Raw genomic sequence first — 16,541 nt, forward strand, 5'->3', positions numbered from 1 at the left:
TGTTTTACAAAATAAAGAAAAAAAAATGCCTTTAATGTATATTGGTTTTTGTTTTTGGACAACTACAAAAGAAATCCAAAGATTTGAGTCTTTTAACAAAATAAATTATGAGTTTCCAATTTTATCAATTTAAACTCTAATCTTTTGATTTGTTTTTAATCTAAACCATTAATTTATTTTTATTAACTAAAATTAATGAAAAAAAAGTATTTTAGTCATTAAACTCAATATAAGTATACATAAAACGTCTAAAATATAGTTTTTATTTGAGTTTAAAGGCTAAAATATCATTTTTGTAGTTGTTTTTACGTAATAAAAATAGACAAATGATTTAGATTGAAAACAAATTAAAAGTTTAAGGTTTAAATTGACAAAATTAAAAATTTAGGATTTATTTTGATATAATTGTCCCTTTTGTTATTTTTTATTGCAATGCATTAATTTATAGTTTAAATTTGGTTTCTACTGAACCCTGCCCCAGTTTTGATATGTAATTGTGTAACCTCTTGAATAAGAGATGTCAAATGGGTTTCTCACTTGCGAGGAAATCTTCTAGACCGAACTATTACTAAGAACTATAGGTGACAAATGGATTTTCAATGTTATGGTCCCAGACTTATCAGCTTATATTTTTTTAATGTTATATTTGTGTGGTAGAGGTTGAATTGATGTAGTGTATGACCTACTTATAAATGAATTTGAGCCATAGATTGATGTTTCTGGAGAAAATTCGGGATAAAAATTCCAAATTCATAGTATTACTGAAAATGGATAGGTATAGGGCTCAACATGGTTCGGACTAAATCACTATTTACAGTTTTATAAAATTTAGAATCAAACTAAATTATGAAGATTATGGAACTGAAGGTACTATTTGTGCAATGATCCAATTTTTTTTTATATTTAAAATAGTCAGTGTATAAATTAATTGAGTAATATTTGGATTGAAGTGTTGTGTAAAGTTATGTGCGAAAATGGTTTAATTTTGTAATCATTTTTTTTTAAAATATAATTTTCAATCTCAGAAATTATGAAAATTTTATTATATTATTCCCATATGAGTATAGCACGTTGGATAAAAATTTCAAAAATAAATTGATGAGTATTTATTTTATAAAAAATTTGCGGACTGATTGATGTTCAATTTAATTTATAGTGGACTTTGAAATTAAGTTTTGGGTGTTTAGACCATGATTTGAGATAAATTTGTTGGGTCTATTTTGGTATATAATTGGACCATGTTTGGCTTATAGGTGGGGTTTATGACTTAAATTTAATTTAAATTGAATTTGTTTAATGACTCATGTTTAACTGTTTGGTCATTTTTAATTAGGTGATTGGTAATAACTATTTTGGGAGTCATTATTTATTATGTAAGATTATAATAAATATTTGATATTTGATTTTATAGTGTGTACTATATGGTGAAAAATTATATATTTTTGTAGTGAATAAAATAGGTATATATTTTGTGGTGAGCAAAATATTATATTTTGTAGTGAAAAAAATTATATTATTTTATAATTTATGCAGTAAAATTTTGAAATATTATTATAAAATTATATATTTAGGGAAAACAAACCTTGGAAGCAAACCCACGTGGGTTGCCTCCCACTTTTTCCATCTTTCCAATCCCTTTCCCATTCATTTATTTTCGGCTTGGAGCAGAGAGCTCCTCCTTCTCTCTCTCCCTTCTTCCCTCTCTGTCTCTGTCTCTGTCTCTGTCTCTCTCCCCCTCTTTTTTCTCCATTATTGGCTGAAGCTTTAAGTTTAGAGTGAGAGTCTTTAGAGTGAGATTTTACAAAAATGTTGTAAATGAAAGTCGGAAAGCTCGTTGTGATCTTCCCAATGGTGGTCTCGGATCCATAATCGGGCGATATTTACATTTTCAGATTTGCTTTTCTTCATATTTGAGGTTGGCACTTTCTGCATATCATTACATTAAAACTATGTTAGGGTTATTTTGAAAAAAATATGTCATTTTAAGAGGTATTGCATATATATATATATTTCAGATTTTTGTTTGGTAATTTTTGAAAGAAAAATTATGTTGAAATGTTAAGAATGTTGGCATTTTGAGATTGATTTGAAAAATCATTTTTGTGTTGATAATTTTGTAAAAAAAAAATTCCGAAAATAAAATTTAAAAGTTGTAGGAATTGTATCTACATCATATTATGATTAGATGATTTATTTTGAGAAATATAAAGTTGAAATATATATTTTTTTATCTTTGATTTGGAATTTATTTTTGAGAAAAATAAATTGATATTGAGGAATATTGTGTAGATTGTTAAGTTGGGATTATACAGTTGTTTTGAGATTAAAAAACTTTAAAAGTGTTATATTCATGAAACTTTATGGAAGGTGTTATGTTGATGATTAAGTTGTGTTCATTTTTTTTTTTTTTTTTTTTTTTTTTTTTTTTTTTTTGTGAAAATGGAAAATGTGAAATGTGGACTTTTGAACTCATAACCTTGAAAATGTTACTCTTGGGCATATTTTATAATTTTAAGGTAAATATCATGTCGATTAAGTAATTTTAGAAAAAGTTGTGAAATTGTTGTTTGTAGAGATTTAGGAAAAATTGGGTAGACATGAAATGTGAGTGTATTTGAGAGATGAGACATGTGAGGTTAAGTTGGGTGTTATTAATTTGGAAGATGGTGAAAATAATGGACTAAATAATTTGATGAATTAAATTAGTTTAGTTAATATTTTAAATCCTTCGTAAGTAAAGGGGCATTATTGGGTTTAATTCATAACTTCAATATTATGAGATTAAAAGTGACGAAGTTGACCAAGTATGACATTGGAGAAATAAGCGAGATTAAGATGATGTGGTATGGTATTGGGTTCCTAGTTTTACAAGTTGAGTAATGTTATAATAATAATTTCACACTTCAAAATTTTTATGAGATATTTAAATTGTTTCGTGGTTTTTGACAAGAAAAGAATAGAATGTGATTTTTAGCTTATTTGGAGCAAATGGATGAATTGGATTAAAACAAAAATGAGTTATCGAGACTTTTATTTATTTATTTATTTATTTTCCCTTGGTTTAATTTGATGGGGGTTAATGTTGATAATTGGAAAGTGAACACTCGTGTTATAATTTATAATTATAGTCAAGAGGAGATTTTGATATAATTGATTAAGTGTTGGAATATTCACTTGTGTTTAGTGAGAATTATGATTGAAATTGAAGATCCCGATATTTCACTTGCATGAGAAAAATGCGAATTTGATTCTATTTAATGTTTGGGATAGGGATGAGTTTTGGAAAGATTGTAATTACATTTCATTGATAAAGTATGTGAATTAGAAATTGATGAAACCTTGAACCCACCTTGATGTTATATGCTATTGTTGATGATGAACCTATTATTTAAAAGTTTTGATTTTGGTAACCGGTAGAGGATTTCCATATTGGTATTTAAATGAGATTCTTGGAAAGATAAGAAAATGTTTGATTTTGGAAGTTGTTTTATATAAAGAATATTGTTCAATTGTCTTGAAGAGACTAAGTTGGAAGTTGTTGATTTACATGTGGTAAATACATGAACATTGACATTATTATATTTTCTCTTGGGATTGTATCATGGTATTACATTGATAAAGATATGAAAATTGATCACAATGGAACATTGTATGGAACATTGTGTGGTGGAATTGAAATTGGAACTATTCTAATGCATTGTTACATATTGCATTGCCATTCCATTTCATTGTTATTATGGATTTCGAATTGCAATTGAAAACTATTGTTTTGAGAAGTGAATTGTTTTTGGGAAATAAGATCATTTGGATTTGTTTTGGGTAAATACGTTGGTAAGTCCGGATAAGGAGTGTAGTTTGATGTTGGCTAAGTTGGCCTGAGTGTCCAGGGTGAAAAACCGAAAACACGAGCGGAGGAGGTACCACTGCCTTTCTGGTGAGAGACCAATAAAGTGGGAATTTAGTAGTGCTCGATATGCCTACTTACAGACACCAGCCTAGGGATTACCTGAGTCGTATTTACTTCTTTAAAATTTTATTGAAATGGTTGGATTAACGTGTTTTCAAATTGGCATTGTGCACGAGATTTTCAAAAGATGAGAAAAATATTTTGAGCATGACATAGCATATGCATTCATCTCATAAGACCGTATACAAATTTATTTGATACTTTGTTAGATGTCATTATGAATGCTTTAATTATTTGATTCAATTGGCAATGGGATAATTAAATGAATTGGGAAAGGATGTCCTATTACTGCTGAAGCATGTTTATTTATTTAAGTTAACTAGTTGTGGTTAATTAAATAAATTGGATTTAGGAGATTATGTAATAAAGTCCTATGGTTTAACATGATATGATTTCACGTATATGTATGAGTATCTTTGTACCCGCATATCTTCTAATGTTTTAATATGAGATTGTTTGGTGAGCTGGTGGTTGCTTACCCCCTGCCTGTACATGTGTACAGGGAATGCTTTTCAGATTTGAAGATCAAACAATGAGTTTTATCATTTCATAAGTGTAATGTATTGATAGATTGTACTACTTCATTTGTTTGTTTGGCTAAATGCTATCTTTTTGTAAGGAGTGGTGTTCTTTTTTTTATTCTAAGCCTCTGGGCAATTCTTTTATTTGTATGTAAATGTCCTTGCTGTATAACGAGAGGGAACATGTATATTTAATTATTCATCTTTTCATCCAAGGATGAATTGTCATTTGTAAATGGACTTAATTAATGAATATTGATAATGTTATCCGAGTAATAAAATACAGGGTGTGACAACTTGGTATCAGAGCGAACCGAGTTTGAATACCTTGGCTCGTGGGAAGTGGTTTTGACCATAGTTGGGTTTACCTTGGGATTGTGAACGACTTTTGCATTTTATGTGATAATATGCTTATGTGCTAAGATGTTATATGTTTATGTGGGCATGGGGTTGAGTCTCGAAGATGTTGTGTCGGGTCCATAAATTTTCTTAGAAATCTCATTGGAAATGCGGCTGATCAACGTGATTTCTAATAGGAGGTCTAAAAGGATTTTGGCACGCCCCTACTTTTTATTACTTGGATTACTATTACCAAACCATTATTATACATTCAATTTCAGAGTTAGCATACAGAAGCTCATTATATTTACAAGGAATACATAAGTAAGAATTCTCTCATTCGAATATAAGAATGAATGCAACATATACATAACTAAATAAAGTGCCCGCAGGCTTACATCATTTAAATTAAGAGGAAGGGTTTAACCCTTTTACATTAATGGCATACCGCCTATACATAAAAAGGTCCCGTGACCAACAATTAAGAAAGATCCACGATCTTGTAGCACATCTCGATATTCACCTGAAAAAGATTTAACAACGTAGGATGAACATAAAGTCTAGTAGGGATCTCAACATGATCCTCAACAATAACAACTTACAGATAGCTATGATCATGAATGCTAACCAAATATACATACATAAATACTTATCTAAAAAAAAAGACGTTCAATTATTTCAACAACACCAAGGTTCTTTTTTTTTTTTTTTTTACTACCCATTTCCCATTAAACAATTATTATACGATGACCACATTTTCCATTTGTGACAAAACACCACATAATAGCCATTTTATTTCTTTTGAAAGCATGTTCACCAAGTCCGATTTCTTTACATTATTAATAATCCGATACAAAACCCAGGTCCTTTTTCCACACGTTCATCGTATTCTCAATCTTAAGTTCAAATTTAATGAGACATTTCCAACAAATAGTTCATGGTAAGAATTCCCCTCAACCACTCTCTAGCATGTTCAAATACACACAGGCACATCTACACATCACTTAAGACAATTCAACCTCACCGAATCATGATCATCATAACACGTAACACATAACCAAATAAGACAACAACAATAAATAATCTCCGCTCTACTTGTCAAAAGTACAGTAAGCCAATGATACATCTTTCCACAATAACATGCCAATTTACCAGACACCAGCTGGAAGGGAATGGTACCTCTGCTAATTTTCCATGCGCTAGCTGTAAGGAAATGGTACCTCTGATTCTTAGTGCAGCACACATAGCCAATTCTCTAGGTGCTAGCTGGAAGGAAATGGTACCTCTGATTCTCAGTGCAGCCAATTCTCCAGGCGCTAGCTGGAAGGGAATAGTACCTGTGATTCTCAGCGCAACACACGTAACCAACCATCAAAGCATGAATAGATACAACCAACAAGTGTAATGCATACACACAACTAATCAACACAACAATGTCATCCTCCACTGATGACCAAGAACAAAACCTCTAAGCAAACGTATTCGACTTACACATTAACAATAATCCAACTTTCATAAAACTTTGGATCCAATCTCAAGTAAAGTGTTAGCGTCTCATTCCTTCCATTCCAAAACCAATTACCTTATTCACCCATGTTAATATTCTCCACCTTATGCCTCAATCCAATTTATTTCATTCCACAATAATATGACCAATTCAATTTCCTTCATTTTCAATGGGGGAATTTCTATCAAGGGTGACAAGTTATAATTTACTTTATTTCCATTTAATGGTGGTGTAAATCAATAATATTTTAATCTCATGATTTAATTCCCTTTTTGACCATTAACGACTTATCGAATCACCACATTTAAGTGTAATCAATCCAACACAAGTTTAAGTACCGAAATTTATGAAAACCCGGTTTAATCACAAGTTATTATCAATCCAATAATCAAATTTCTTAATTCAAAGCACGATAAATTCATCACTTAATTCCCTATATTCATGACATGCTTAACCCAAAATTAAAACCCTTTTTATCAATGAGCATTATTATTAAAAATAAGGGCTTTATTTCTCTAATCATGAATATAGTGAATCACCCCCAAATTTAACCCAACATCAATCCATCTCATGAAATTTCAATCTTAACACCCAAATATTATGCCCTCTATCATGATTTTCGAAAATAAATCCACACCACATGGTTTTTATGCAATAAGAACCTACCACATGTCTATCTATAATAGAGGTATTGAAAAGAATCAAGGAAATCCCTACCTCAAGAGAGAAGAGGTGAAAAAGCTCAAAAGTCAACCTCGCCGGAATACGATCTCCACCGGTCAAAACGAAGCCCTTGACACGCTCATCATTTGGTATAAGGGAGTAGCACCAAAATCTCAATGGATTTCTTGAGATCAAAGAAGATACAAGATTTTGAGGGTTTGGGTAGAGAGAGATGAGAGAAAAAGAGAGAAAATATTGTAGAGAGAGAGTGATATAATTTGAAATGGGAGGAAAAGGAGCAAAAGTGCAAAATATAGCTGAAAAGCACAAAAAATTAGGCTGAAACGCGCTTGGCCGCATGTGCGGCGCTCACTCCCGCACGTGTGGAGTGCCTCTCCCGCACATGCGACTATCACCCCCGCACGTGCGGTCTCTCCCGCACCTCCCCTCACGCACCTGCCTTTTAAGCAGTGTGCACATGGCCCCTCCTCCCAGCTTCCTGCACATGCGGCCTAATCTCTCGCATGTGCGGTCCAAGGCCCCGCACGTGCGGCCCTGGCCCTCCAGTCCGGAAAAATCTCGGTTTCTTCCCCGACCCTCCGAAACGAATAAAAACTCTGATTCGAAACAACCACAACAGAAAATATTTAAGAAAGAAATTTCCAACACAACTCACCCGACATCTTAACAACGATAATTCTAACATAATTCAAAAGAGTAAAGCAAAATGCGCACAGGTCATCACAGATTTCTAGAACGACTAACCATCTTCATAGTGGCAACTCGTTATTTGTTATGTGGTTATGTGATTTTATACTACTTGGTGTGCATATGTTGAGTTTCGTATTAGAACATGAGAATGTATCTCGGTGGGAGGTGTTCTTGCTAAATGTTATGAATGGTATATATATGACCTTGCATGATTGTGAAATTGTTCTAGTCAGTTGATTATATGTGGAGTTGTTCTTGAAAGCTTGGGTTGTATACTCTTGTGTGTTTTTGGGAAGAGGTGTGGCCTCGACATGATAAAGATTGTGAATAGTGGTAAGGGGTGTATTTTCCAAAAGATATTGACTGTTTGGAGATTTGGTTGTAAAATTTATAAAGTGCAAACTAAGTAAGGTTTAAAGATGAGATTTGAAATGGACAATATTCATAATTGTTGTTGCCTTTATTTGTTTAATTGTTTTGTCCTTGGGTGTCAAGGGAGGGAGTGTCCAACACTCGTTGGTAATAGAATTATCTTAAAGGGAATGAGTTGTGTTTTGAGCCATGGTTGTATTTTCCTTTGGGGACATCTTGTGTCTAGTTGGTTAGTCTAGTGATTTCCAAATAGAGTCTTGGAATGACTCTACAAGTATGATAGTTTGGCAGTATAATCTAGATTTTTGATTGTTTTGGCCGTGTAATTTGGGTAGCTTCGAGAACTAGACTCTCTTTTTCTTGCAATTGGGTGAGTTGGAATGAAATATAAACACCACAAACTTCTCTGCAAGGCACAATTCGGGTTGGATTCGCATCTAAATATTTATAGCCTCATTGAAATAAAAAAATGAATAAAATTACAACTGAAAGGAGTTTTGTCAAACGAGATTGCCAAGAATAAAAACCTAACACAGAGAAAGAAAGAAAGATAAAAAAAACTAAGTAAAATCTAGTTACATCTTCTTTCGTGGAAAGAATGATTGCATTTAGCATATGTTTGAATTGGATAATCCTTTGTGATATGTTTAAAGGCGAACATATTGAAATAGGAAGAAGAACATTAATTGATGCAGGGAAATGCATGCAAGTTATGTCATTTGTGAGTTTGATTATTATAAATGGCATAACTCAATACCATGGCAGATATAGGTATAAAAAAAAATTGAGTTATAACCAAACATTACATGAAGTATAACCAAACAATTCTTGGATCATAAGTAAATAATGTCATAATCAACATCATAATGTGTCATAACTAACAACACTATAGATCATAACAAATGACACAAAAATCGTAACTAAAAGTGCATATAGTACACTACCATAAAATTTCCGTGGTTAGCATTCCTCAAAAATAAAGTTAATTGGTAAAAACAAGAAGAACTAACATTTTGTGCAATAACATTTTTTTTGTGTGTGTGTGTGTGTGTGTGTATCAATAGGATTTGTATGCATAAACCTTTCCTCTAAAGAGTTGATAATCTGTGATTGTTAATACCTGACAACATTGTTAATTGTCATCGTCGTCAAAGTTGTCAGAGCGAAGGTGAAAAGGCAATGTGAAACTCAAGATCCTCAGAGTCAACTCCATCCTCATTGCCTATGTAGTAATTAAAGAGAAACTAATGTTAATATTTGGCAATGTTGAAGTAAAAATCAATTTGTTTGTAAAATAATGAACCTAGCCACATCTTCTATACTGTAAACAATTGGCGGTGGCATGAAGCATATTAGAAGCAGTGGAGGAGCCAAAATTTTGGTTCAGAGGGGGCAATAGTAAAGTAAAATATTATGCCTATAATAGTGTTATCTAGGGGTGCTCACAGATCGATTTTTGACGGTTCGATTTGTGGTTTGGACCCGCTCACATGTCTGTGGTTTGGGAAAAATTGAACTCGCAACCGCCAACAATGCGGGTTGCGATTTGTGTGAATAAGATTTGCGAATGTGCAGGCCGTTGCGGGCGGTTTGCGGATTGAGCTTTTTTCTTTAAAAATTTATTTTTTGGCTTGTTTTTTCCCATTTTTAAATATTTTGATTACGGGAGATTCAACACTATCCTCTATTAAAACTGGATTACAAAAAATTAGAACGAAAATTAAAATAAAAACTAACATAGAAAAAAAATCGCATAACTAGATTTGCAAAAAATTGAAAAAAATTCCAATTGAAAAATAAGTATTTCAGACAAGGCAGTGTGTGATATTATTATAATGTTATAATGTTAGAGCCTACATGTTTGATAATCATATTAAAGTGAGTGAGAGAAGAGAAGATTGGAGTTACATACTTACAAAACTTACAAGAAATTCTAATGGTCCAGATTTAAAAAATAAAATAAAATTGTATATAAATGTGGGTGGGTGGGTGCAAGTGCAGGTAAAACCTGTGACTTGCCCACAACCCGCAAAATAGGAAAATCCTAAACTGCATCCGACCCTAACAATTTTGCGAAACCACCCAAATAGGCGTGGGTGGTTCGGATTGGGATGTTTTCGCTGGTCAGATAACCCTATGCCTAGCCCTAGTGTTACCCACCCCGCTGCGCTTTGACCCTAATAAACTTAACCCTCATTTCTAATCATGACATTAACTTAGACTGTAATGATCGTCTCCAAACAAAATAAAATATTTTATTGAGAGACTTCATCAAAAAAATAAATAATCATTCTACATATTTGTATATATATATATATTTGTCACAAAAGGGGGAAAAAATACCAATAAGAACTAACTAGCAAATATTATAAAAAATAATAGAAAACAAACATTTAAAGATAGACTTTATAACATCATAAAGGTGATTTCTGTCATAAAATAAACATCTGAATAGTGCAAATTATAAGAACTATTTTAAAATAAAGAAAAAAAGAGAGAGTATATAATCAAATTTAGAGGGGAAAAATTGAAAGAACTATTTATAAACCTATACTAAAACATAGATTTTAGAAAGTTGAAGAGGGGCATGTGCCCCTCTTGGGCCCATACTCCCTCCGTCCCTGATGTAAAGAGAGAAATTCTATAATTCACACAATAAAAATGATGTGTATCATATGTTTAATTATTCCGTTCAAAAGAAAAAGGGCAAACTTCACTTTATCCCTTGTAGTTTGGGTTATATGCAGTTTACCTCCTTAATATTTAGAAATGACTACATAACCCCTTTGTAGTTTATGAACTGAAGCACACCATTAAACCCGTCAACGATTTAATAAAAAAAACTAAAATACCATTGTATTTTCTTCATTTGTTTGAAAGGTAAGTGAACTTTAGCCCCTTGTGTGCTTTATTCCATGTGCGATTTGCCACCTTGAAATTTGAAAATAAGCATATAACCCTCTTATGTCTGCTACATGTTTTACACTTGCTGTTAAGTTGGACGGAATATTTAATGGTACACTTTAGTCCACAAACTACGTGGGGGTTATGTGGTTATTTTCAAACGTTAGGATGTAAACTGTACATGACTCAAACCATAGGAGGTAAAGTGAAGTTTGCCCAAAACAAAATGTTTAATTATGAATTTTGTGGTCCTTAGTTATAATCAAATAGTGATGTTTGTTATGATTGAGGCATGATTCATTATAGTGTTGATTATGATTTAGTTATGACTTATTGTAATTACTATTTTGGTTATGATTGAAATTTTTTTAGTTATACCTCAAATGATATTTGGTTTATGACTTATTGTGATATTGGTTATGGCATATTGTGGTTACTATTTTAATTATGACCAGTGAGGTCTTTAGTTATGTCTTAAGTGAATTTTCGTTATGATCCATTGTTTTTTTGTTTTTATTTTAATTATGACTGAAAGTGATTTAATTATGATATTTGCAATATTAGTACCACAATTATCATAATTTGCATATAGTACACACTCTAAAAATAAGTGTGTATTGTATGACCCATCTTAAGAATATATGTATACTATTAATTCTTAAATACAAAGTTCATTGCAGCTAACATCATTTGTATCTCAAACATGGGATAGGGTGTGTATCATATGCATCTTTTTATATATTTTTTTCGTATATATTATGACAATTTGTGACAATTGTTACGTAATTTTCTGATAGAATTACGAGAGTTTATTATTAAAAAATAAAGTTAAACATTACAAAAATGCCTAATTTTATTTTTGAATCACAAATTATTGTAATTTTATTAAAATATTACATAATATTTACTATAAAAATATATTTAAAAAAATACTTGCACCACCTCCGGAAGGGATTTCCCTTGTTGTTGGACACTAATAATTATATGAACCCCACTTAACTACGCCGAATTTACCTATAATGAGAATGTGTAGTTGAGATTGAATTTGTGTAGTGTGTGATTCATATGTAAAATAAATTTGAACCATAAAATGATAAATCTAAATAGTTAAATCTAAATTTATAGTATTACTGTGTTGGACACACCATGGTTGTTAGTGAGGTAGCTGTGTGGTTAGGTTTCGTACCTTGTTTCACCCTTTTGACTGACTAGTATGTGCCTTGTGAAAATATTTTTAGAAGTTAATTTTATTTTTCACTTTTATAATTTGACTCAAATTTTATTTTGGTCCCTACATTTTAATTCTAGTTTCAATTTGATTCTCTCATCCAAATTTTCGTTAAATTTTTTTCTATGTATAGATTTCAAATCATTAATTTTAACTTCCAACTTGAATAGAAGGACCAAACTAAAACTAGATTTAAAGTATAGAGATCAAATTGTTCAATTTGAAATCATAGGGACCAAAGTGGAACTTGGGTTAAACTATAAGAGTTAAAAGTGCAATTAACCCTAATCTAATTACTAATTTGCTAATTTCCTAACTTTGTCCAAAAATAAAATAAAAATAACAATTAAAAAATAAATAAATATTATCATTTAAGCACCTAATTGTAATTTTGCCTAAAGTTTAACCATAGTCATTAGTAATGTGGTAAAATATTTGGAATTCCAAACATTGTCCAATTATCATTGGACATGCCATAAGTTTGTGTTCCTCTATCTTATGTTTGGTTCATTGGAATTAAATGAAACAGAATGGTCATTCCATTAGAAAATATATTTTCATATTTGGTGTACTAAAAATAAAATATAAAATATATTATAAATAGAATTATCATTTACTATTGTAAAAGAATTATCATTTCATAAAGATGTTAAGAAATGATTATTCCATTTTTATCTTTTATTTCAGTGCATCACATACTGCCTTATCATAACTACTTTTTTCTTAGCCGTAAGATGTATAGCTAAAAAATTGAGCAGTGAAGTTGCCTTCTTGAGTTCGTCAAAAACTTGCAAATATATAATTAGAGTTTTACCTGGAAATTTGGGGCAGAAGCTTACATCGGATGTTCTTGCTGGAATTTTAGTATTATTTACATCCGGGCCAAAACACACGAGACTTGGAAGATTTGAAAGGTTGACAAAGTTAATTTCTCGCGAAAAGATTTCTTCTTCGTTTTCCCTGGTGACAATCTTATCTACCTTCTCGCAATGTTCAACTGTTAGATCTTCTAGATTCACAAGGACGTTGGCCATGGAAATTGTGAATATATATCTCAGGTTGTCACAGTGCTCCACTGCCAGAAATCTTAGATTTTCGAAACAATGAGTTTGTTGGGAAATATTCTTCCATATGTGCGTCAACTTGGGCAAATACTTCAATTTCAATTCGCTTAACTGAGTGATTAATGTTTCTTTCTCAGCAACATCAGCACATACACCCTCTTGGAGATCAAATATCATTTCCAGTGAATCACACCACCATACTTTTAGCCCTTGTATATTGTGCAGCCTTTGCATTAACTTGGACGAGACAACACTTGATAATCTTTCACAACACTGGACCCGCATGAATCTTACTTTGTCAAGGCATCCGACTTCAAGTTGGTTGTGCCATATCTCAGTTGGCTCATCTATTCCTGTGACATCAAGTATGCCCTTGGTGCTTAAACTAAACTGCAATTGTTATCACCTCAACTGTGTTAGTGACATATTTACTAATCCATTGTTTGGTTAAAAAATAAGATCGGATTAATAGTCAAATACACATCATTTCTAACAAAATAGTTGAGGGACTAATTATTTAGGACTAACAGTTCATTGTATTGTAATCCACTCCTATCTAGTCCGTTCAAACAAATACTCCCTTAGTGTTAACACCATTTATTTGGGAGTTGGGAACAATTGACAAAAGAATAATAATATACAAATAGAAAAAACATATAACATTTGTATACAGACGGATGTGGTTGCAGTAAGACTTATCCTTTTAAAATCATGTGCCCATTAAAATGACATTTAATTACAAAAAATACCACCATTAAATCATTCTAGAAAAAAATTAGGGAAAATATCATATTAGTAGAGTTTTGAAAAAAAATTTAACAATTAGTGAGAAACTTTATAAAATTAATAATCAAAATTGTAAATTACTTTTCCACGGACTTGTATTTTTTGTCCTTCTGACATCCACTGGGATGTAATAAGACCATCTCCAACGCTTCACCAAACCTTACATCAGATTTGAAATTTGGTGAAAAAGTCACTTTTTGCAGCTCCAATGGTTTCATCAAATTGGTATCAAAACGAGAATTCACCAAATTTTTCATCAAAGTGAGAACAAGGGGAAGATTTCACCAATTTACTGTGCGTGACCATTGAGGGAGACCAACCGGTCAACCAGCCGGTTGACCAACCAGTCGACCGGTTCCCTTACAAATAAGTTGGTTCAAACAGGTCAAAAGGTTCAAAGAGGTAAAAAAAAATAAAATAAAATACACTAACCAGTCGACCTGCCGGTCGATCGGTCGACCCCTACTTTGATGACAACCATTGGAGCAGTCTGTATCAGATTGAGAAAATAGTCTTTTTTTTAAGCAGATTTAGTGAAAAATTTGGTGAACCCTTGGAGATGCTCTAACCCCAAAAAATTATGTCTAATTTTTTATTTTTATTTTTATAGAATGGATTAATTTTCTTGACAAAATCTTTGACCGCATCAATGCTAAAGAGTTTATTCTCCTTGATTTTGTGTACCCAACAATTCTTTCCTTTTCAAACATTTAGAGGTTTATCCTTAGTTTAATGGATATTGGAAATATTTTCTTTGAAAGAATGGGTTGTTAATGTTGAATACTATAATTTTAAGACAACTCACTTACCTTTCTATCCGAGAGATGGTGTTGAGCTGAGTTAAAAAATTCCACTTCTCGAACATTGCTCTCTTGTAGCTCTAGCATGCGCTGCAATGCTGAAGGGAATGCCCTCATGTTGGGACAGTTGATTACTTTTATCTTCTTGAAGAATGATCCTTCAAATGTGTAAGCTTGGGGACATAAACTCTTGAGGTTTGGCAGATGACAGAGTTTGAGACTATTTAGTCGAGGGAACATGATTATATTTGTTACGACTTCATCATCTACTTTTGGTTCCTCATTAACAATCGCTTCCAACACACCACATTCAGTCACAGTTATTTCTTGTAGTTTCCCAAGAAGTCTGGCATGAGAAGATGAGAATATATATCTCAAGCTGCTACAACCCACTACTGTCAATGATGTCAGGTTCTGAAAGCTTGGAATTCTTAGTAAGTTGTTCTTCCAAACATGTGTCAACTTTGGTAGATAAAGTAGGACCAATTTTGTTAATGAAGGGAGTACGATATCTAGATAGCCTTCCCTAACAATTATTCCTTCAAGATCAAATGCTACTTCCACAGATTGACACCACCCCACCATAAGTCGTTCAACACTCTGCATGCCCTCAATCACATTGGATGGAAAAAGAATATGCGATAGCTTACGACACTGCCAAATAATCATGTTGCCCACTTTAAGTTGAAGTTCCCTAGGCCATATCTCTATCACGTTATCCATTCCAACGATCGCCAATTTCTCAATGGTAATTAATTTAACCTACAAAGTTCATTCACAGGGTTACAAATATAGTTAAACACAACATATTTTATTTCCATTAAAAAAAATCTATTAAATATCATTCATTTAATGAGAAAATAACATAGCAGAATTTTTGATTCTGTTTGTGTTGAGTGTGGTTTAGATAATGAAGTTGCTAACCACTTGGTCATGATCTTAAGTGAATTTCATTGTTTTTAAAATTAAAATTATTTTCTTCAAAAACTATAAAATTGGAGTATTGCTCTATACAATTTTAAAAATTAGACCCACTTTTTAAGTTCAATGACGTGTCAATCAATTAAAATATCTAAGGCAACATTCTCTCTCATATCTTCTCTAATTATCAACCAATCATATTATTTACATATCATTGGATCTAAAAAATGAGTCTAAAAAGTGGACTTGTATATCGTTTTTCATAAAATTATACATGTTTTCTAATGCAAGCTCACTATTCTTGAAAATCATTGATTTTGTCATTTCATAGCAAGATAAGGTTAACAAGAAAAAATAGAATATTTTTTTGAGTTTAATAAAATATTAGCCTCCAAACACGTTTTACAATGTAAATAAGATTTTTGACAATTTAAGTAAATATGAGCAACTAAAATGATTGACTGGGATCCTTGTTTGTTGTTTTTTTGTGTTTTGTTTTTCCTTTGATTGGTCCCTCTCCAATTCTTGGGTCAAGTGCTAGCATATGATTGCGCTTACTTTTTGGTACCAATCTAGTTGGAATCATTGAGTCTAGTTATGATACATTGTGCACTTTCCTCCTTTGTTGATGCAAGTTATAGTTGGAATTTTACTTCTTCATCAATAAAGTCTTTTCTTTGTTGATTCAAAAAAAATAAAAATATATATATATATATATATTAATATTGTAATTAAGTTTTACCACAGTAGAATATTTT

At 31.8% G+C, this 16,541-nt stretch overlaps 1 protein-coding gene and 1 long non-coding RNA gene across 4 annotated transcripts in view; one reads left to right on the plus strand and one right to left on the minus strand.

The window, feature by feature from the left end:
• The first annotated feature begins 1,593 nt into the window (after positions 1–1,593).
• On the plus strand, positions 1,594–4,769 carry LOC114277657 (uncharacterized). The gene is made up of 2 exons (XR_003634691.2): positions 1,594–1,915; positions 4,470–4,769. It is a non-coding gene; the product is annotated as an uncharacterized LOC114277657 (long non-coding RNA).
• A 379-nt stretch (positions 4,770–5,148) lies between these two features.
• The window catches only part of LOC114277656 (uncharacterized), a 138,641-nt gene continuing 127,248 nt past the window's right edge, over positions 5,149–16,541 (minus strand). For 2 of the 3 annotated variants that reach the window (XM_082891563.1, XM_082891561.1), the window contains 5 exons: positions 14,872–15,624; positions 13,027–13,666; positions 9,201–9,302; positions 6,007–6,164; positions 5,149–5,350 (listed from right to left, as the gene is read on the minus strand). In XM_082891563.1, the coding sequence (XP_082747689.1) occupies positions 9,238–9,302; positions 13,027–13,666; positions 14,872–15,624 (1,458 nt within the window). In that variant the 3' untranslated portion in view covers positions 5,149–5,350; positions 6,007–6,164; positions 9,201–9,237. The remainder of the gene's footprint in view (positions 5,351–6,006; positions 6,165–9,200; positions 9,303–13,026; positions 13,667–14,871; positions 15,625–16,541) is intronic. The other variant, XM_082891562.1, reaches the window with a different exon arrangement.

The sequence above is a fragment of the Camellia sinensis genome, chromosome 10, assembly GCF_055761805.1.
Source record: "Camellia sinensis isolate YWXY chromosome 10, ASM5576180v1, whole genome shotgun sequence".
Classification (NCBI taxonomy): domain Eukaryota; kingdom Viridiplantae; phylum Streptophyta; class Magnoliopsida; order Ericales; family Theaceae; genus Camellia; species Camellia sinensis.